The sequence below is a fragment of the Triturus cristatus genome, chromosome 1_2 (assembly GCF_964204655.1).
Source record: "Triturus cristatus chromosome 1_2, aTriCri1.1, whole genome shotgun sequence".
In the NCBI taxonomy this organism is placed as follows: Eukaryota; Metazoa; Chordata; class Amphibia; order Caudata; family Salamandridae; genus Triturus; species Triturus cristatus.
The window spans coordinates 903,290,932-903,314,586 of record NC_140580.1 but is presented as its reverse complement, the minus strand read 5'-3'; the positions used below and the strand labels follow the sequence as shown (position 1 = coordinate 903,314,586).

At 47.1% G+C, this 23,655-nt stretch overlaps 1 protein-coding gene across 1 annotated transcript in view; it reads right to left on the bottom strand.

The window, feature by feature from the left end:
• C1QTNF12 (C1q and TNF related 12) overlaps positions 1-23,374 on the bottom strand; it is a 154,933-nt gene extending 131,559 nt beyond the window's left edge. The window contains exon 1 of the mRNA XM_085609620.1: positions 20,340-23,374. Within this exon, the coding sequence (XP_085465746.1) occupies positions 20,340-20,507 (168 nt within the window). The 5' untranslated portion in view covers positions 20,508-23,374. The remainder of the gene's footprint in view (positions 1-20,339) is intronic.
• Positions 23,375-23,655: the final 281 nt, after the last annotated feature.

Here is a 23,655-nt window from a genome sequence, read left to right as displayed (position 1 = left end):
TTAGAGAACAAGATACACAATATTAAAGCACTAGAACGACAGTAAATAGCACAATACACAGTGGGCCCCAGGGGGAGACCAAACCATATATTACGAAAGTGGTATAACAACCGCAACTTGACTAGACACAGTTCCTAGAGCACGTAGAATCGCTGGGACCCCAAGGAACCACCCAAGGTAGTGACACAGGGGACCCACGGGGGACGCGTGCAGTGTGAGAACACAGCCGCGAGCTCTGTACACTCCTAGGGGAAAGTCGCGGTTGGAATTTTAAAGATTAAGGACACTTAGGAGAGGACTTTGAGCAAAAACCTTTCAAACTTAGAAGGTTTTAAGGCCAGCACCCATGTGAGCACTGGAGTACTCGTGTTACCTAACCCAGGGAAGCCAGGTGAGTAGGTGTCAAATGGTGTCTGGAATCTTTGTTGTTTTCTATGGTGAGATGCTGCAAAGTACTGCTGCCGGGAAGAGGAAAAGAGTCCGCGTGATCCAAGCCTGGATCGGAGATGTGAAGAACCTGAAAGCAGAGGGGACAGAGTATGGGTCACTTGCCAGTGACCAGGGCCTTGGTAGATGAATGCCCACCGATGTCGGGTGCCTCAGGTGCGAAGAGGTGAAGCTTGACTCTGCAGCCACGGGGACCAGGAGACATCGACGACAACCAAAGTCCACACACGAGCTGTCCCACGAAGGATGTTGAGTGCTGGGGTGTCGGTGTCCGGATTGGAGACCAATAAGCCTTGACAACTGCAACCCAAGCGGTTAGAGTAAAGATGCTTCGGTATGAACCAGCAAGATCCTGTGGACTCCCCAAGCGATGGAGAGTCAGGGCACGTCTGGAGCAACCAGGTAAGCCCTTTGAAAGTTAAAGTTCCCTTCTCAGGGACCCAAAGGTCGACGGACCAGGGATCGCGAAGGGACCTCGAGAGGAAACACAAAAAAACAGCCACGGAACACTTGTGGAGTGTAGGCCAGTGATCTTCGGTGGAATCACTGCTCGGGGTCGGGACTACACGTAGTCCAAAGCACAGCCTCAGGGATTGCCAAAAAGCATATGCTACTGCAAATGTGCACGGTGTCCAGGGGTTCGGGTTGCACGGTCCCCACAAGGGCTTTGGGTCTCAGGTTTGCTGAGAGCACTGATCGGCCGAAGGGGAAGTTTAGGAACCCACCTCCTTTGTTGCAAAATCTTTGAAGTCCATCGGGAGCTGCTTAGATGCAAACCGGTCAGATGCATTGAGGTGTGCCCCCAGTGCAGACATCAAAGCACTCTCAGAGTGCACCCACCCAGCCCCAATACACTAAAGCCTGTCTGGGAGGTGGTCACACCTCCCTGTGACAGGATACCTATTGTCCAGCCGTCCCCTGCCGGAGTTTCGTCCAGCAGCAGGAGGGCAGACTCGTGTCTGTGGCTGGCAGCATCCATTTTGTGATGCCAGGGCTTGCAAAGCTGGTACCGGGTGTACCGGTGCTGTCCTATTTCTCCCTCTAGTAGGGTGGAATCATACCTCCACACCAGTTACTGGTGTGGAGGCATGATTCCAAGGTGTTTGACACCAAACAAATCTTTCCATGCAGCCGTTTTAAAGTTAGCATTTACCGCGAGGTTATAATGCGCTTAAGAGTATATGTATGGCTGCATCACAAACAACCCCGGCATAGAGGTTCCGAAGGCTGCAGAGGGCTCTGCTCATGCAGGTGCACCCTCTCACATAAAACCCAGCACCCTGCCTTCAGGATTGATAAGGCCTGCCATAGGGGTGACTGATAGGTTTATATGTGCAGTGATATGGATAGATATAGTGAACCTATATCTAAGTAAGGGGTGCATACACCACCTTACACAGGCTGCTGTAGCATGTTGTGTCATTTTGAATGGTCTCCCAGGGTGGCATAATACATGCTGCAGCCCCTGAGAGGCCTCTGGGGTACCTATTCCCTGGGTATATAGTATCCCATATACTAGGGACTTATAAGGGTACCCCAGAATCCAATCTGAAGGGTACCTAAGGTACATGAACAACCAATTTAGGGAGAAAGCAGATAGACTGGAGTCCTGATTAGCAAGATCCCAGTCAAACTAAGTCGAAAACCAGCAAAACACCAGGCATAAAGTGGGGGTAACCATGCAGTCAGATTCCACCTTCCTACAACACCACCCCAAATAAATGCATTCTTGGCTTGGCAGTTGGGTCTGGGGACTCTGAGTCGGTTCTGCTATATATCTGTGTTGTTTTTTCTTGCCATCCTGATTTCACTAAGAGGTTATAACTTGTTGATCAGCAACTTAAATATATATGGTGTCTGGTTTATCACAAAGTAGAAAATCTGCACCCACATAAGTGCTCCTTGAATAGATGCAAATGTACTAATTTTCGGAATTCACAAATGTTGCCAGTAGTAGGCATGGAAAGCTGTGCCAGTTTCAGGTTTCCAAGCTTACTGCTGGCAATCAAACACCCGAAAGGTGAAGGGCTGAATGCCTTCAATTAGTCTAACCAATAGCAATCGCTTGGGTGGCATTCCAACTCATTGCTTTTCATCCAGTGTGCCAATGTAGACAGAGGGCCTGATTTAGGGTTTGGCGGACGGAGTAAAGACAGACAGGGTAACGGAGGACTTTTTGTCCACCACGCTGCCTTTTTTTTGCCTGCCAAATTTACAGATGTTTGCCAGCCGTACGGACATCTGTCTACATTCTCCACAGCTGCCATCATGGCAGTGCCTGTCGATGTAAGAAAAGATCAACAGGCGGCTCCGTCAACCATGAGAGCTGGCCATCAAACTTTTCCACAGTTTTTTTTATATTTCATAGGCAAACACCCAAAGCTAAAGTTTATTTTTGAAAAATAAAAAACGAATGACACACATACAATGGGAGCATTCTTCCACCGTGTGATGGTGATTTTTCTTTTTTTTCTGTACCTCACAGTTAGGATATACCAGACTGTGACAGACAGCAAAAAAGCCATCCAACAGTCCACTCCTAATAGGGCAGATGATCGGATGGCTTTCTTCCGATGACCCATACCCCATTGGCCCATCAGAAGACGTTTTACATCAATGGAGTACACTTCTCTCCATTGGCATAAAACATGCAGCCTGCCAGACACAAAACTGGGCAGCGCTCTTCGAGTTTGACTCCTGTTGAGTACCTTCCCTCGTAGGCTTCTTCAGAGACCCCACTTGTCCAGAACTATCGGTGATTGAGAACCATGAAACTCAGTGTAGCGCCTAGATTCTTTTGGTTTAGCTCCTCAGGATGCTATAGTATGCTATGTGTATTTGTTCAGAGCACAACTCACCTTGGGTGGTACACTGTTGCTGAACCAGGAGCGGTATGGGCCAAGCCAGGGTCAAGACTAGATGAAAAGCCAGGGCTTCAATTCCTTACTGAATTCAGGAACTGAGGCGGAGGCTCTCATGTGCAGGGGCAGGTCACAGGCCAGGCTGTAAGAGTGAGGTAGGATAAGGCATGACCACCAGATCTGGTTTGTGGAAGTTTATGCAGTTGTCGAGGTATGTGGGGCCAATGTTGCGTAATGATTTGTATGTGTGTGAGGGTTTTGGAAAGAGCTTGATTGTGGAGTGGGAGCCAGTGGAGCTCTTTGAGGTGCAGGGTAATGTGAGGGTAGGGCAGAGTTTGGGGGTGAGTCTGATCTCTGAGTTTTGCATGGGCTGGAGTCTCGTGGTCAGTTGAGTGTTGATTCCAGCATACAGTGAGTTGCCTTAGACCAGCTTGTGGTGATGAGGGCTTGATTGACAGTTCGGCAAGTGTTGGTGGGGAGACATTTGAAGATCTTTTTGAGCATCTTGAGAGAGTGGAAGTAGTAGACAAACACTATGTTCACTTGGACGGTCATGGTGAGTTGGTTGTCAATTCCTATTCTTAGGTTCTTTGTGTGGGTTGCCGAGAGGTGCGTGTGTCTTAGTTCGGTAGCCACCAGGTGGAGTGCCAGATTAAGGTTTCTTTGCTGAAGTTCACTACTTCGTTCTGTGTTGAGCTTGAGGTAGATGGTTTTCATCCATCTGGAGGCTTCAGTCATGCAGGCAGAGAAATTGGTCTGGGTGTTTGGTGTCTTTTCAGAGAGGGAACTGTGAGCTGGGTGTCATCAGCATTGGGTATGGCATTGATTCCATGGTCATGTAGGCATTGAACAAAGTGGGGTCAAGTGAGTATCCTTCTGGAACTCCGCAACTGAGATTGAGAGCGCCAATGTGAAGAGGGACAGACTGACCGACTGGAAACAGCCCGTCAAGAAGGAGCTAATCCAATGTCGTCCGTGACATCCAAATGTCGTCCGTGACAGCGATGAGGGCAGTCTCTGTACTGTGGATGGGCCTGAATCTGGACTGAGTGGTGTCTATGAGGTGGTTGTCAGTGAGGTGGATAAATAGGTGTTTATTTTATTTTCCATGATGTTTGCTGGTAAAAGTTGCTGGGAGATAGGCCGGTAGTTGGCTAACGTCTTTGTGTCTGTTGAATATTTCATGAGGAGGAATTTTTCCAAGGAAGAGGAGATGACTGAGTTGTTCAGGGTTAGGGTGAGGACTGCATGATGGGGTCAAGTCCTTTGATGATGACGTGGTGAGGGCAGAGTTCATATTGACTGCATGGTTGTTGAGGTTTCCTGAGTGGTGATGGTGGGCCTTGTGGTCAGGATGGCCCTCAGGGTGTTGGTAGAGATGGGCAGGAGGGCTGCAAGGGTCCGGTTAGGGCTCAAAGTTTTCGTACATACTGGTGATCTTGTTGCTGAAGAATAGGATCAGCTGAGTACAGAGGTCCTTAGTGGGAGTTATGCTGGTGGAGCTTGCTGCCAGAAAGGTGAAGTTTTTCACTATGGCAAAGATTTTCTTGGCGCTGTTGCTACTATTTTTAATGCAGTCATTGAGAGCAGAGCATTTGGTGGCTCTGGTGTTTTGTGAGCCTGAGCTCTTTTGATCTCTTACGTGTACCAGTTACCTTGCGGTCTGGTTCTCGTAGCTTTGTTGGCTTTGAGATGAGCCAGAGTATCTGTGCAGTTGGTGATCCAAGCGGTGAAGTTGTAGATGGATTCAGGAAGATTGTTGTTGTGTCAAGGCCGGTGGTGTGGGAGTTCGGAGAACCAGGATTCTTCTGGAACTTTTTCCAATCCCTGGTGATGGTGCTTCTGCGGAGGTGTGGGATGGAAGTGCTGAAGCTGATGAGGATACCAAAAGGTCTGAGCTCACCCGATCTTTTGATTCAGGGTGGGCAAAGGACAGAGAGAAGGAACCCGCCCCGAGATGTTCACATTTAATCTTCAAGCAGTCTCTGGTTTCCAACTGAGCTCCTAGTCCTCCCGGTGATAAGCACATGCCAGTAGCCTCTTACAAGACAGCCAGACAGGATCTGTGGACATGTGCGTCCTTTCCTAGATCATGAAGTTGAAGAGACCACCTAGAAGTATCAACGATGCCAACACGTATTTCCTATTGAAAGGGTTTCAGCAGGAGCAGGTGGGAAATGGATGTGGTGACTTTTTTGTCTCGATGTGTAGAAGGTGGGGGCGTTGCAGGAGTAGAGGGGAGAGCAGGGAGAAGCATTTTCTGCTCCCCACATGCCCGTCCCACCCACCACTACAGGAAGAGAACTACAAGAGGTGGCCCGGACACAGCCCCAGCACCTCCTCTGTCGGGTTTGGGTACGGGGGTTCCTGGTCCCAAAATTACTGCGCCTGGTATGTGCAGGACAGGTCCACAGAAACACCGGAACACATATAAATGCCCAAAACGTCCCTCAATTATGGTACTGAGGGCAGTGCTGCAAATCACGATTGATTAACATTGTCAAATCTCGCGTGGATTTTGTGAGATACTGCACTCCACGGGACACAGCCATGGGTGATCCCTATATTTAATTAAAAGGTTGAGAGCTCGTCCCCAGCCCACAGCCACTTGCAAAGACTTTTTGCTGCGTGGGATTAACATACTGGAAATCATGAAGGACTCCCTTGAAAGTGAACGCCTAAGTCAGATGCTCAGTCCCACGAGGCACCCCTGCTTCTCTCAACAGTGCAGTGTGCCACTGGCACAATAGCAGCCCCAAGCAACTTTCTCCCAAAATCATTATAAACGGCAAGTGCTGGGTGTGAAAATTGTCTAGACAGTTCTAAACACAGCCTGTAAATCTGTCGGTGAGACGTGAGAAACTGAAACTCCACTTACCACAAAAATGTTGTTAACTCCCCGCTGCCACCACGACGCTAGGAGCGGTGCGCGCGAGCGCGCGCGCGCTCAAATACACGCACGTGCGCCCACGCGAGCATCTGGCAGAGCACAGCGTTATTGAAAACCAAGCCGCAAATCAAGCCTGCCAAGGCGACCGGCCGGCTGTGGGAATGTATGGCACGGCCGGCTGTGGGAATGTATGGCATAGCCCACGGCTGAGAAGCCTTCCTTTCACACATGAGCACCAGTAGTGCAAGATTCCCTCTCACAACACAGTAACAAGCACAAAAGAAGTAACAGTAGTGCAGGGGTTTCCTGCACAGATATAAGATGCGCAGTAGGCAGCAGCTGACAGCCTTCATCGTGCACAGATGGCAGGTGCATCAGAGTCCAACCCGTCCAAGTGTCCTTCACAGTTACATTGAACGGATACAGTTTGAGTCACTACAGAGCAAACACATTTCACACAAACCCACAAACAGCACGTTGCTGGCAGCAGCGGTGGAAGCCACCATCAGTCACAGGACAGCCAGGCAGTGCACAGGCAGCACTGCAGCAGCACTGCAAGGTTCCCTCTCACATACAGCAAGTACAGCTCAGGCAGCAACAGTGCCCGAGTCATTCACACAGGTACGACAGTTAAACACAAGGAGCAATCATGCAAGTTTTGCTCAAGTAGATAGGCCTAACTTGCATAGTTGTGTGGAGAGGAATTTCTGCGTAGAATTCCACTCCACATAATTGTCAGTGGCGTGATGTTATGGGACTCAGATTTTTCCGGGTGCAGGAACATCAGACCTAATTTTCCCTGCTGGAAAATCCAGGATATGCAATCACACTTTGTGGAAATGCTGCATTGTAGACCAGACCCATCTCCCAGCCCCGCGGAACTTTCTGTCAAGGCAGTGGGGAGCATTATGCTCCCCATGTAAGGCAACATCCTCCCATACTCTTGACTGCGAGCTACAAAGGAGTGTTTGTAGACATTTACCAACTGTAGAGAGCAGATGTTAAATGTCTGTGTTAAATCCCACCAGAATTGGGAATACTGTGCAGATTTCCAACGGTACTTTCAGGTCTGCACACTTATTCCCCATTCCTAGAGACTAACTCATAATTGTAAGAGTTCTATGCAGAGACTCAGTCCAGTATTGGTATCTGCAGCTGCCCAGAATCTCTCTGAATCGGGCCATAGATGGCAGGGACATCTTAAGGATTTTGGGGGCCCCAGGCCAAAAAAATGTGGGGCCCACTGCTCACAACTTTAAATTTGGAATACATTTCAGCTCATTCCCGCCCAGTGCAACTATGGTGGAATCACTAGCAACCCTCTTCCTAAGACAATCTCCATCTAGGCACAACCCAACAACCAGCAGTTTCTCTGGCTGGCCAGCACCGGAGAAGCAGAAAGACTAGTGACATGAGCAAGCCTTTGCATGTGGGGCAGTGGATTGGTGTCTCATGTTTTGGGCCTGTGCATACAAAGGATGCATTTTCGTTTCTTGCACTCCAGTCCCTGCAGTGAGAGGAACAGGGATCTTGAGTCACTAGGGACTATGCTGTGATTGCACTGGCCCATCAGTGGTTTCACAAGGATGGTGCAGTGAAGAAGGGGGTATATAATGCTGCTCTGCATTTCAAATTGACATGTGCCCTACTCTCGTGGCCTACACTGTGGCCCTACCTCGGAGCAAGTACTTTCCAACTGGACTGAGCCACCAAAGCAGAAAGACTAGTAGTCTGACCAAGCCTTCTATCCACAATGTGTGGTGTGGTTTCTATCATCACCATTCAGGGACATGGTTCTGAAGGGTGCTTTTGTTTTACTGCCCTGCCTCTGCTATGTGGGACTGGTAATCGAAACCCAATGGCACTAGCTAGTGATCATGCCAGTCCGGCAGTAGCTCCACAAGAAGGATACAGTGACAGAAGGAGTGCACAATAATTGGAACATACTGCATAAAGGCAAAGGCCTGTGCAGTTGGGCTGGCCCTATGAACTTAAAATATTAAATGCATGATGAATCTAAACAAAACTGCATATGCATTTTTTTTTACCACTCACTATCCCTCAGCTAAGGACCAGAATGGCTGCCCAGCCTGGCAAAAAAAAGTAAGTAAACAAAATAGGCATTTGTAAACTCATACAGTCTAGGATTGTCACAAAAAGCCTAAGGAGGGGCCCCTTAAAAGGTGGGGCCCTGAGCCAGAGCCCACTTTGCCCATGCCTTAAAACGTCTCGGTGTAAAGCACAGAGACCATATCTGTGCAAGCTTAAGTTACAAACAGGGACCAGGTGCAAAAAGGTCAGGAGCAGTCACATATCTAGCTTTTTCTGATACACAGAACCAGAACGCCACGCACAAGCACAATCAGTGCATGCTTCTGTATGGGAAGAAACAATGTAAGCATTACTCGGTACAGGAAGAAGCACTGCAAGCTTCCCTCACAGGCACAACAGGTACAGCAAATGTCACAGTAATGCAATCATTCTTGATTAAAAAAGAGGCAACCTATCATATGTTTCCTTCACTAGAAAGTACAGGATAGGGAGAAGCAATGTACAGTGTGTGCATCTCTGGGACAGAACAGGCAGAGTACAGGAACCAGCAGTATGCCTTTCCTTCACATAGAACAGGTACTTAGGCCAGAAAGTACCAGCGCAAGCCTCCCTCACTCACACAAAAGGTATGACACACGCAGAGGCAATACATGATTCCTTCATGCGGAACAGGCACAGCACAGGCAGCAGCAGGGCAACATCTATATAAGCTTGCTTGACAAGGAACCCGTGCACGTGACACTTTACCGACTCCGACTCGGCCCTACTGTCCTTTAAAGACAACGTCCTGTTATGAAAACCAGGGATTTACTGCTCGACTAGGCTCAGCCCGTGCCCTCCTCAGAACCACATCCATCAACCCGCCCCCTCTCCCTGTCAAGACATTCTTGTAACTGGCCCATGTCTAAAGCCGTCAAAGGTCACACATGATCAAAGGCCTCTCATTAGTGGGGTCACTGAAGACTGCAAATGAGGGAGCGCTCTCACACTCTGTAGAAAAGACATGCAGTCAAAGGGGGAGGTGGTCGGGGGTCTGTCTCCTCCTCTCGTACTTTAAAAGGCCAAACGTGTAATTCCTTTGACTACCCTAATCCCGATTCCCAGCATGTGCATTGCGGCCCATACCATACCTCCTGGAACCAGTTGATCATGACCAATTCACACACAATGCAACTCGGGACATCCTGAAAGGGGCCCATAGGTGGGTTCAAGAAACACTGCACACTCCATGTGCAGACCGTTATCATATGTGTGAAGGCAGGCAGGGCTAAATAAATGCAGGCCATTGTTTGGGGTGTGATGGGACATTGGAAAGGGACAGACCATGGCATCTTCAACTCAGTTTTTGCTAATTTCAGCTATATCTAGTTGGCCATTTTGTCTTTTTTCATTGTCTCCAGAGGCGTATTTGTCATTGGTGACTCCTGTGCAGTGGTATGGGGCCCAAGGGTGCAAGTGGCCCACTCACAAGAATGGTGGCTCCATTTTAATATCCCGCTGGGGACAAGGAGTCTACTTTCCGTGCTTGCATTAAGGCACATGCAAAAACAACAGTTGCTTGACAAAATGCAGAACAATGTCATACATTCACCCCAGTACAGAGATCTGGGCCTAAATCCATCGTTTTTTTGCTCACCATGCCATTCCAGTTTGAACCCGGCCATATGCAAATCAGTCTTGACCCTGTGCCCTATGGGAACAGTCCAGCCCGAACTGCCAGGCCAGGTCCTCTCTGGACTGGAAACAAGCATCCTAGGACCGGTTTCGGGGTTCCACCCCTCTTCAGCCCGGATAGCTTGATTCCAGTTGCATGGAGAGCATGGGACCCACGTCTGGGCATACCCGTCCCACTCGGGGTGACAAATGCAAAAACAACAGTTGATGGACAGAATGCAGAACAATGTCATACATTCACCCCAGTACAGAGATCTGGGCCTAAATCCATCCCAGATCTCTGTACAGGTTTGAATGTATGACATTGTTCTGCATTCTGTCCATCAATTGTTCTTTTTGCAATTGCATTAAGGCACATGGCACACTTGGTACAATGCAAACTAAGAAACTCAGTGGGAGGAGCTACTCATAAATGGGTCAAGTTGAGCTCATGGGGACTCAATGACCCAGAATGCAGCCTGCCGCACTTGATGGAGGTTTCATGTTGAACTGCAAGAACCAAAATACCGATAGAAAAAAAAACAGGGCTGCGTGAACTAGTTTCACCTGGATTAAGACAACTTGAGATCTCAGTACTATACGGCGAAATATAACACAACAGCAGGGTTTAAAGTGTATTAACACCGCAACTGGGTTTATCACGGGCTAATGCCACGTCCAGGTTCACAATCTGTGAACACCACATCTGGGTTTAAAATATGCTAACTCTACAGGGGGATTCCATTGTGCTAGAACAACAACAGGGTTCGCAAAGAACTAACAGCAACTCAGTGGTTACACAGTAGGGATCACAATGGGCTAACACCACAGTATGACTTACAGTGGACTCGCGCCATACCATAGTTCACAAAGGCCCGACACCAAAGGAGTAATCCAATAGGGTTTGCATTAGACTAGCACAACAGCTTGGTTTACACAGAAGGTTAACATTAGATTAACGCCACTGCAGGGTTTACACAGAAGGTTAACAATGGAAACACAACAACAGGGTTTACAAATAACTACTACCACAGCAGGGTTTAAATATATTAATATCACATAAGGGTTTGCAATGTGCTAAAACCAAAGCCGGGATCAGAATGTTATAGTATGTTAGTGACATTTGCATGCAACCCCGTGTGCCATTGTGAGCTTTCGGCATCTTAGATACTTTCAGCATTGTCTTAAGTTTCTATGTCAGATTTTACTTGTGATGAGTGCTGCAGGTATTGTGTTCTGTTCCATTTCTCTGTTAGGCGACTGTGCCTTATTCATTTTGTAATTCATGGCTGAGGTTGGAGTGCTTAACCAATTTTGAACACATCTACTTGGTCGGTAGACATGTTCATTTATTACCTGGTGTATGGAGATGTGTGAGTGGCATTTTTTGATGAGGAGTGGTGTTGGGTACCAACATAACTAACTACCGCGCTTGACTGGACTGTCTGGGATGTATGGTGTGAGTTTTGTCGAATGTGTTGTTATGTTGATTGTTAGTGGTTAAGCTTCATTTTTGGAAGTGCTGTGTGCACAGTGATAGCCAATTTTGCTGTGCTTAATGCTTCGAGGTCTTCTATTTAGTGTCTTTTGTGAGACATTTTCTGTGAAGCCCATCCATATCAGTGAAAAGGGCTGTTTGAAGCCATGTGGTGGCGTATATATGACATACATGGGCTGTGCTGGGTGCAAGAAAGATGTGCAGTCAAATGTGATCTGCTGTGATTGCTTTTGGGAGCGAACTGACAACTGTCTAAAAGAATCTGTAGGTAGTGTTAGATGTATGCCATATGTTCTTGCTTATGTTTTCTTTGGGGTGTTTAACATTGCATCAGAGTTTCTGCTACACATATACTACCCTAACACAACAGTAGGACCTCACAACACAGTTTACAATGTACTAACATCACAGGAAGGTTTACAGTAAACTAACTAACGCCTCAGCTGGGCTTAGAATGGACTGGCTGCCAAGGTCTACAGTGAGCTAACAACAAAGCAGAGCGTACAATATGCTAACACTACAACAGAGTTTATAATGTACAAACACCATAGCAGGGCTTAATAACATCCACATCTGCACGTGGGCAACAATGCTTTGCAAAAATAACACCACAAAAAACTTTACGGTGGCCTGACAATTCAGCACGGCTTACAGTGGACTAACACCACAACAAACATACCAAGGCCAAAAGCAAGGTTGCAAACTACCAACACCCCAGCGGAGTGTATGATATAGTCTGCTGCGGTGAAGAGCAGTGTTTACAACATACCAAGGTCAGTGCAAGGGTTTAAAAGCACCAACGCAACAGCAGAGTGTATTATATACTAACACCACAGCAGGGTTCATATTGTACTAACACCACAGCAAGGCATTTAATATGCTGTGTAGAGCAGGGTTGACAACATACTAAGAGTAGAGCAATGGTTACAAAGCGCCAACACCACAGCAGGGTCCTTAATGTGCTAACACCACAGCAGGGTTTATAATATACTAACATCACATTAGGGTTTACAACATAGCATGGAATACAAAGCTGGAACACCACAAACGAGTTTATAATATACTACCACCACAGAAGTGTTTATAATACACTAACACCACAGTGGGGCTCATAATATACTAACATCATAATAGGGTTCACAGTTACAACATACTATGGTCAGAGAAATCAAGGATTGCAAAATAATAACACCACAGCAGGGTTTATAATATGATAACAGCACAGAGAGGGTTTTAATATACTAACGCCCAAGTGAATTTTACAACATACCAAGGTCAGAGAGAGCCAGGGTTAAAACACTAACACCAAGGCAAAAATGATAATATACTAACACTACTAAGGGTATATAGCATAACAAGGTCAGAGAAAGGGTGCCCAGGCACTAACACCACAGCAGAGTTACCAATGGCCTAGCATGTGACTGTGTCACTTCCACTCAGACCTTCAGCAACCTGGTGAAAACAGAATGCTACAAAGCCTAGGGCCTGCCTATATTTAGGGACCAGTCGTACATTTGTACTCCTCCTTTTCAGGTAGATTTGCCTCCCCAGACTCCCAGGGGATTCACTTGGATTCCACATGCGAAAAAGTACTACTAGAGTGGAATTACCTGAACTGCCTTGGTGAAGCTTTTTCAGTCTCAGGTACCGCTTTGCAGGTAGCACCATAGTTTATGTTGTAGTGATGTGGTATTTTGTAGGCCTGAGAGTAATGTTAATTACACCAGAGTCATCAGAATAATTTCAGTAATTCGGCTAAATGCCATGAGAACATTGGGGGGGGGGAAGGGAATTGTGCAGCTCTTCATGGTATGTTGCATTTAGAGTTATTTCTTAGTAAAAACACATTCTTTGGCCCATTTTGGATGCAAAGGGGGATTTCTGTGCTAAGAAAATAGCGCTAAAGGCCAAATTGCTCTTCTTACTTAATTACACAGTATCTCAGATGAGTGTGTAGTAATTCTGTGTATTTACGCTACATAACATTATGCAAGTTACACCCACCCCTACTACTTTGCACCCTTTCTCTTTGTAGCAATAAGTGCTGGTTAGTGGAAGCAAATGAAAATGTCCATATTTTGACTGGGTAGACAAAATGCGAGTACTGACTTTTACTGTCATAAAACTGCAGAGGCTGCCTCAAAAGGAGATGGAGTAAAACAGCTCCAATGTGCTGTTGCAAGCTGCAGCATTGTGCTGCCTTGTTCCATTTCTTTTTGTGCCAGTCAGTGCTGTACATACCTATGTGCACATATGCTGTACACATCACTGCACATGCACCTAGCTGTACTCATACTTTATTCATCACATTACATATCTGTATGCAATATGTACTTATCACAGCGCATACACCTCTCTGTACACATAATGTACACAACACAGTGCATACACATGGCTTTACACATGCAGTACACATCACAGGTCCCACAAACGCACACAACTTCAGGGCCACCAGAATTATGCGATTGTGAGGTCACAGCAATTTTAGCATAATTATAGATTTGCAGCATTACCACATAATCCATCATCTGCTGCATAATCTGAAGATTTTAACAAAGAAAAAGTGTTTCTAGCTCAAATGGTTCAAAGGTTACTAAAATGCAGCCACAAGTATTGCGGCATGCTTGAAGGGCCACTACAAAACTGGACTGGTCACCTTTTTCTTGCTTATTGCTATATTTGGGTGTTAATCTTTCAGTGCTTAATTTGTAAAATAGTAAGTGCCAGGGCTCTGACCAGGAGGCCACTGCAGCTTGCACCACCCATCGCCCTTGTCATCGCTACCAAAACAAATACTAACCATCTCTCTTGCATGTAAATGCAATAGTTCAGATTATTCCAGGTCCCCAAAGCTAAAGGAGTGGCTGGGGAGGCAGGTATTAGCCATTTTAATGTATATTGTAGTCTTAACCTACCGTTGTTCTGCTCATCTCTCTATTAAAAGAGCAGCGTCACCATGTAGTGGACTGTTTCAAGTATGGTGTTGACAATTAGGTGCCGGTCCCGAGCACCGGAAACTAATTAAGTACCGCTGAGCACCGGAAAGCACTGGCTCAAATTAAGCACTGTAAACTGGTACTTATGAGGTGCAACCAATGCCCAGACAGTGTTACCAAGTTTAAAAATGACTAAATAATGAGTTAATACTATTTCAAAATGTGCCGCATTATGTTGCATAATTTGCCTTTTCTTGCTGCATAATTTACTCAAACCTGCCACATAATTTGGCCATTTCATGCCGCATGATTACATTAGTCCTGGCTATATGCACCCAAACTGTATATATCACAATACATACACATATCTGGACCAGTGCTGAACACACACATCACATAGCTGCAATTTCCCGTTAAAGATTTGAGTATATAATGTACACACCTGAGAATACCCTGTAGACATAGGTGCATATAAAGCACACATGGAGAAAAGCTAGGAACATGTAAAAGCGCATACAGAAATCCTTAAACTTGTTTCGCAGATCACATTACAAACTCCACATGTCAAAAAACATGATCTGCACATCACAGTACATATGTATGCACATCTTTATCCATGCTGTACACACCACAGTGCAGAGATGCCAGTTAGCATGCTGTGCCTATCTCAATATATGTTGTGTGCATTCATGTATGCTGCACATATCACAGTAAATACCGCACCCATCTGTAGGCATAAAGCATGTACCAACATTTTTGGGTAGGGAAGTTATACACGTACTCATGCATTATGTACATATAAGTACATACCTCACAACACTGAACATGCTGTATATATCTGTATAGTTATTGTATATGACTTTAAGAGCTCCACTGATCACAGTGTAGCACAGTGGCGGCTCCTCCGCTAAGGCGGAGGTGCGTCGCCCCACTGCTTTCGGCAATGGAAATAAAGGAAAAATAAAATGATAATAAATGGTTGTTATTATCATTTTATTTGTTCCTGTTGCTGCTTGGCAGGTGGGGCGGGTTTGCTCTGCTCTCGGAGCAGGGGAGGAGTAGTGGCACCCTCCTAAGTGCACAATGACTGTTTGGCCAGCCCTCTCGAGCCAGCCAAACAGTCATGCGCACTTTGCATTACAGCCCGTGTGGAGAACATGCCCACGCCCCCATTCCCTGGCTGAGCGCCGAATTACGGCGCTCAGACCAATCTCAACGCTGCAATGCAGCATCGTGATTTGTCAGGGGAGCCTCAGTGCTTACTAATCACAACGTTGCATTGAAGCATTGTGATCGGTCAGGGGAGCCTGGGTGTGCTTCCTGGTTCCTACGGAGCAGAGGGACAACAGCGAGGGACGACAAAGAGCGGCGAGGAGGTAAGGTAAGTTTTCTCTTTTTACTTTACTTTGCCCCCTTTCTCCTCCTCGCCCCTCACCCTATGACCTCCGCCCTGCCACCTCCGATCCGTGCCAGACACCACTGGTGTAGCAGGAGGTGGATGTACAGACATTCCACACATAAGAGTATACTCTGCATGGGTATTAGTATAACTTTCCACAAACACATGAACATTGCGTGCAAAAGAGTGCAAACAACCTAGATATGACTATATGCTTCATATATGAGTAAATATGCATTGAGTACCAGTAAATTTGCTACGTTTTCACATATGTAATTTACACATTTGAATTAAAGGTGGGCAAGCCAAGAAATTAACAGGGAGAGCCTAGCCAGAGCTGAGCCAAGGGTCTGCCTTGGCTCCTACAGTTCGTACTCGAGCCCTGAAAATGTTTGCCATGTAAATCAGATAAGAAACATAACATAAAATAGGATAAAATCACTACAAAAATTAAAAAAGTGTATTTCTGTAACATGTAACATTTGCCAATAATACGCCACGGTATAGCACAGCGCTGTAAAGAGCTTCTTAAAAGTTTTTTAACATGAACAAAGAACCATTCGTACCCCCATGCCTACAACGGGAAAAGTGCCATTGGCAAACCAAGAGGGAAGACAGTAGTCATGTGAACCCTTTATGTCCATCAGATTGTTCTAGAGCAAATTATAATCTCTTAAACACAATGGGTTTCTGTATAACTGGTATTCTGAGCTCACATATTTGAAAATGCTTTCATAAGTGAATATCAAGAAAAAGGAGTTTTGGTGAAATAAAATATTTGCCTAAGATCACACAATGTAAGGGGGAAGCCGTGATTTATCCAGGTTTTCTAGTTTCAAGGTATTGCAGCGCTTTACATGGACACCAGTTACATTACATAAGGTCACATTCGTTTTTGTATTAAGTCACTTGGAAATTAAGTGATTTGCACAGAATCAAAGGATGTTGAGCCGACACTGAGATTTGAACTGGTTTCCCCAGTTCCAAAGTTGGTAGCTCTGTACTCAACAACACAACCTAGGTAGAGAGAGAGCAGCAGGCAGATCCCACATGAAGGCTCAGCTCGTTATGGACTAGAGGCTCCAACAGGGCCTGGAGCTGAGCCAGAGCCAGGCGTCAGACTCGAGCTTTCAGTGCCTTGCCCGCCTCTAATTTGAATACACATCATACAGTTTTTAGGGTATGTTTATGTGACTATATTATGCTCATTTGAGATGATACAACGGGCAACTCTATTCAGATTCAGTGTAGGAGATATGTGTGTGTGTGTGTGTGTGTGTGTGTGTGTGTGTGTGTGTGTGTGTGTGTGTGTGTGTGTGTGTGTGTGTGTGTGTGTGTGTGTGTGTGTGTGTGTGTGTGTGTGTGTGTGTGTGTGTGTGTGTGAGAAGATATGTACTTGTGATACCACACACCTCTGTTTATATATGAAACAGACTTTGTACACATAGCATGTTTTATATAAACGAGTATGTAGTGTGCACATGTGTATACTCACCACATAACCACCAGTAATTCTTCGTATGGGAATGAATGTTGTACACCTGTAGGTAAGGCTCACACAGCCCGGGTGTATGTTCTAGATATGGGATTAGATACTGACAATTCAGTACACACCACAGTGTTTGTTTAAGAGATGTGAATAGATGATGTACATGTGTGCGGCGTGAAGCATTCTGAGTGTGTTCTAAATATAAGAACAATGTGTTCACATTATTCTTATATATAGAGCACACACTACAGAACAAATTCTGTCCATGTTTTCTGTATGTGAACAGAACGTTTGCACAGGCGCTTATAACCTGTACACCCATGAGTATGTATTATACTCATGTAGATTATGCCCAATTCAAAGTAGGAACAAATTCGCCCTCAGTGTGCGTTTTCTATGTGCGATCATCTTTGGGTGTATGTTCTAAATATGTGAAAGATATTGTAATCATGTGAGTACACAGCACAAACCCTTCAATGTATGTTTTCTATGGGTGGAGGGATATAAGCACGTGAGTGCACGTCATAGAGTCCACAGAAGATGTTGCATTGATATAAATAGTTATTTTATGCCTGTGAGTTATGCCCAGAGCTGAGAGTGTAAACTCCAAACATGTAACTAAATACTGTGCGTATGTGAGTATGTCTCAGAACTTTCAGTGTATGCTTTATATTTTACTATGAGCAAACTTTAAGGGTCAACATCAGAAGACATCCCCTTCAGCATTTGCAGAATCTCCATTTCAGTGTTTGCTTTAAGCCTCTTGATAGTGCACTGTGTTTTTGTCTGGCCTTTACTTTACGCTTCCAGCCCTTGAGCTCATCCGCTGTTCTTGCTAAAGGGGGGGTCCAACGGTACTCTTTCAGGTGATAGTTTGTTTGTCTGATTCTATAGCTTATGCAAATAATGTTTCTTTCTACAGTTTTGCATCCTCAGAGTGCATGAAATCTCTGAAAAGCCTCCTCTGTATTCCCATGATGTTGACCTTGACTTAAAACTTCCAACTGCTGCCTCTCCTTTTCCTTCAAATGACCCTCTACTTCCATTCCATCCTCTGCATTCCTCCTCCCTCTGAGCCCAGCTTACTCTAAATCACACGCATGTTTGCCTTAATCCCTATTATTGTATTTCTGCAAATGGCCGTCATCTCATTTAAAAGATCACAACCGCGAGTTTAAAAGTCACACCCCTACGACCTAACAATGTCCAGTGTCATGTAGCTCACCTATTAATGTGGCCCAACATTTGCAGACATCCACACCAACCCCCTTCCCACCAAAAGACCCCACCTACCTCGAGAAAATGCATGGGATTGTTTCCTTATGAGGGATCCGGGAAAGTGTGCTGCCCACATAAAGCCCTTCAGCACCTCATCAGGGGGACTTAGCGCTCGACAGATTCAATTACAACACAATTGGTGGATATTGTACATAATTACACACAACACAGCCCTTGGAGTATGTTCTAAATATGCAAACAGATATTGAACACACATGAGCACTTACCACAGAGCCCTCATTGCATGTTCTATACATGTGACTAATATTGTGCACGTGTGAGTATACATGTTGCTGCTCTCAGTGTATGTTCTGTATGTGTGAATATATATTGTGTGCCAGAGCCGGCTCTATGGCGGTGTAAACAGTGCAGCCACACCTGCAGTAGTGGCTGGTGTTCTGGAAGAGTGGATGGGGCAGGGCGAAAGGGGGCGCGAAATGACAAAATAAAACAATTAATTTAAAAAAAACATACCCTCAGCCGCCCGCGTTGCGCTCTTATTTTTCTCTCCTCGGAGGCGCGAGCTCCCAGACTCCACTGCGGCCAATCCAGACTCTGCTCTTATGTCATGAGAGCAGTGTCAGGATTGGCCTCAGTCTTCTGAATGTGCGCTCCCAGTGAGACTGGCAGCCTGTGTCTCCAACCCGGCAACGCAGCTCGGGCTGGAGGCAGCTTCACTGCACAGAATTAAATTATTGTTTTAAAAGCACCTACTGCAAAGTTCCTGGTGTGTCCAGCATTTTTCAGGCAACAATTAAAAAATGCCAAGATAACTCTGGAGAATAATGTTCCTGTTGAAGAGAGATGGAGTTATGTCTAGTGGACGTTTTGACTCATCATAAAGTAGCGCAGAGGGTTAATATGCCTACTGCGAAGAACGTGTACCATGCAGATCACAGAGCTGTACTTTATGCGGATAGCTCAGTGGGTTATTGCTTTTATGTCACAGAGATCCTTGTGTTACTTGCAGTTCATAAATTATAATCCTAATATAGCACAGTGACCTATGAACTGTCATCACAGAGCTGCATGCAAACTGCAAGGTACAGGTTAGAACGTTGTTTTCCCCCCCAAGTCTTCCATTGTCCTAATGTTGTTTAAAAGGGTTCATTTGAGAAGAAAAAACATTCTTAATAGCAAAGCCAGCCACTATGGTACGTTTGTTTTAAATCCTGAGTTTGTGCTTCTGCAGACCAAGCACTCTTAAAATATACTGCCTGCTAGTACGGACGACATGATTCCTACACCTTGTTATCCTCATTGTTTTATGTAACATTCCCAATAGACTGATATACACACTATGATTCATTGTATCTTTATGTATGTGTGTGACCTGAAGTGCTTTGACACCCTGCACTAGTGTAAGTAGCGCTAGAAAACAAATGTAATGCGTGAGAGAGTGGCGATGGAGAGATATGGGGCGCCGTTGAAGGGTGGTTGAGAGGGAATCTGTGGGGAAGGAGGTCTTGGGGTGGGTGCCAAAGAAGATCGTCGCACCCGGGCGCCCCCAGCGCTACAGCTGGCCCTGTATGCGAATGTGAAGACGCACCACGCAGTCCGCGTGACATGAATGTTCTGTATGCCTGAATGGATATTGTACACATGTAAAGTATTTTCCATGCATACCTCGCGGCATGCATGTATTCTATGTACACGGGTGTTGGACTCCTGTGAATACCCACCATGCAGCCCTCCCGGCAGTGTGTGTGAATTGATTGTGTGCACGTGTGTGTGTGAATGGCTTGTGTGCTCGTGTGTGTGTGAATGACGTGTGTGCACGTGTGCGTGTGAATCTCCGTACGCGCTGCCCCAGCAGCGCCTGCCTTCGCCCCTTACCTTGGGCTGCCCGTGGAACTCCTCGCTGTTGGACACGGTGGTGTTGAGCGGCAGCAGGTACTGGTTCTGCTCCTTCCCTTTCTTTCGCTCCTTCTTGGCCGCCACGCGGACCAGCGCGAAATGCTGCCACACGAGCCCCGCCACCACGGCCAGCACCCAGCCCCTCATAGCGCCTCGCTGGACCAGTCCAAGAGCGGCTGCTGGAGTACGGTGCGGCGTCTAGTAGCCGAGTCCTGGCACCAGGGAGGCTGGCACCCAGGGCAGGTACAATGGAGGAGGGGGCAGTAGTTGAAGACGGGAATAAGAGAGTTTGGTGTTCGCAAACGTCTAGCGGGATGACCCAGGAGCCCAAACCCCACGGGAGAATGTCCCCAAACCCTACAGTATCATTCCAGGAATCTGCAGTTGGTGTCCAGGTGGCGTGACAACGGGCGATCCTTAGGATACTTCCTGTGCACCCATAGAGCGCTGCCTTGCAGACAAGGGTCTTCACGTCACTGGAAGGTGGTAGCCAGGAGGTCAGTGGACGAGGAATGCTCAGGCAGACCCCTCAAGGGGCCACTCGTCCGCGTGATCAGCCATAAGCCCACAGGGCGACCACAACGTCCAGGTCAAGCTGATAGTCGGGCACCAACGGCAGTGTGCCGATTGGTCGAGCACCAAGGACCACGTCCAGAGAGAACAGCTCCGGCAGCCAAGCGCCAAGACACGAGAGAGCCAGGCGGCGCAGCAAGATGCGCGCGACACGAGTAGAGTTCTACCAGTTGACAGCCGAAAGTCGAGCGCCAAGAGTCAAGCGCCAAAAGCCATGTCCCGAAAAGTAGATCGCCGAGAGTTGGCAAGATGAATCGAACTCCCAGAGTGCAAAGAGTTATGTGCCAAGAGTTGACTACGAGGAGCTAAACTTCGAGAGTCAAGTTACAATGAGCATGCACCAGAAGTCGAGCGCTTAGAGTCCAGTTCCGAGAGTCCAGCGCCAACAGTTCCACTACGCACACTACATGGGGCTAGAATCGGGAGGGTAGTGTGACAGCTCCATCCCTCCCACCTGCCTCCTGATCATCGCTGTGCGCGAGGGTGGTCCTTGGAGACTGGGAGGGGACTCCCACTCAAATGATCCTGCTCCGGTGAGCTGTCTCGCTGCGTGTGTGACAGCCCCTCCTCTGCGGGCACTTCACCCTAGGTATAAGAGCCTCAGCAACTCGAACTGGGCTTAAATCGGCGGGCACTGCCCGCTTTCCCGAAGTGGCCCTTTACAGGAAGCAGTAGTGCCAGCCGGGCTGCTGTACCTTTATCACGAGGTACAGGAACTTCAGCAGGGCTGATGGACTTTTAATGGTACAGTACCGGTTGCTACTTCTCAGAATGCTGATGCATATTTAATAGTACAGTGTGGCGCTTCTCAGCACGGTCAATGAGTCAGCACTAGAATCCCAATACCGGGCTGCTGAATTTTTAATGGCAGAGTATCTTTCAGTATCTTTACTTCTCAGTAGATAGTTTATTGTGAACATTACCAACACTTTTAGCGGGGACGCTGTCCTTTTGATTGGACAGTGACTACCCTTCGGAGTAGGGCTGCTGTACTTTTATTGGCGCCGTATTTGCACTTCTCGGCGCTAGAGTTGCTGTACTTGAATCTGATAGCACTGGCACTTTTTATCGGGTCTGCTATGATTTTAATGCGATAGCTGCCTGAATGCTGTACTTTTAATGGGATGTTATTAGCACTTCAGGGAAGGGATGCTGCACATGGGACCGGCCCTTCTCATCCGAGCAGCTATACTTTTAGGTGACAGCACCATCACTTCAATAGGGTTGATGCACTTTGAATGGGACAGTGTAAGCACTTCAAATTACTACAGCTTTGTTTTTAATAGAATAGCGGTAGCACTTCTCAGCAGTGATGCTATAGTTGTAAATGGATGGTATTCGCACTTCAAACGAGAACTGCTGTACTCGTAACGGGACAGTACCAGCCCTTCTCACCAGCGTTGTTATATTTAGAAAGGGCACTTCCTGCAGTTTTTATCAGGCTGCTTTATTTTAATGGACCAGCACTTCTCATCAGCCCTGCTATACTTTAAAGTGGCAGTAGTGGGACAGTACCAGTACTTCTCATCAGATGACTATACTTTAATGAGGCGGTGCCAGGACTTTTCATGTGCTGATTTTAATAGGACAGTAGCAACTTTTTTAAAAAAAATCTGGGCTCCTGTACATTGAACGCAACATTATCACCACTTCCCATCAGCACGCAATTCTTTTGTTAGGACAGTACCATCACTTCTCACCAGGCTACTATATTTTAAGGGCACAGTATCAGCATTTCTCATCAGGGTTGATATACTTTGAATAGGACAGTACCAGCCCTGGTCTTCAGCGTGACTATAGCTTTATTGGGGCAGTACCAGCACGTCTCACCAGGCTGCTATATTGCAAGGGGACAGTACCAGTACTTCTCAAGGGGCTGCTACACTTTTATTGGGACAATACCAGCATGTCTCGCCAGGGCTGGTTTACTTGTAACTGGAGGGGGTCAGCAGTGTTCAGTAGCAGTGCTCTGTTTGACGGTGCAGCCGCGCGTCTCAGCAGCTGTCAGTATGAAGAGACGGTTCCCATGTCCGCGACCGCAGGGTGAAGCCACCGGTCCGCGAGCTCAGTACCACTACAAAGCATGGACACCGAAGCACCCCATGCTGAGAAGCCGGCTCCCGTTGGGGGTTATGCAAATCATTGATTGCTGTTCTATCGCCACTGTCCCCCAGGCGACAGCACCAATGTCGTCTTTCGGAGACAGTCAAAATGCGGCGTGGGGACGGCGGTGCACTGGCACGCCGCTCTTGCCTCTGCGCGCTCCACGCGTTGGGCTCGCTGGGTCTCTCGTGTGTAGCTCGGGCACTATGTGCCTGCCTCTTGCAAGGGGGTCCTCGCGCCGCACACTGGGAAAAGTCTCGTGCTCTCGCGCTGCAGGTTGTGCTCGCTGGCTCTCTCTGGCGTGCTTGCTCCGTGCGCACGCGGAGCTCGCTCTGCCCTCGGCCTCTGCCTCCTGGAATGAGTCTGCAGACAGTCTGCAGAGCGCCGCGCCCCTCTCTCTTGAATTGAAGGGGAGGGGTCTGGCTGGGGTTCCCAATCATCTCCCCAGCCCCAGTGGAGAACGGTGGGTGAGCAAGGAGGGCTGGCTGGGGAGGGTTGTTCGCCTACCAGGACACTCCCAGAACTGGCAATGTTCGACTATGTCTTTCTCCATCTCTCCTTGGCAGGCGCGTGTCTGAGGTCTGTAAAGAAATCTCCAGGATACGGTGCCCGTGAGCAC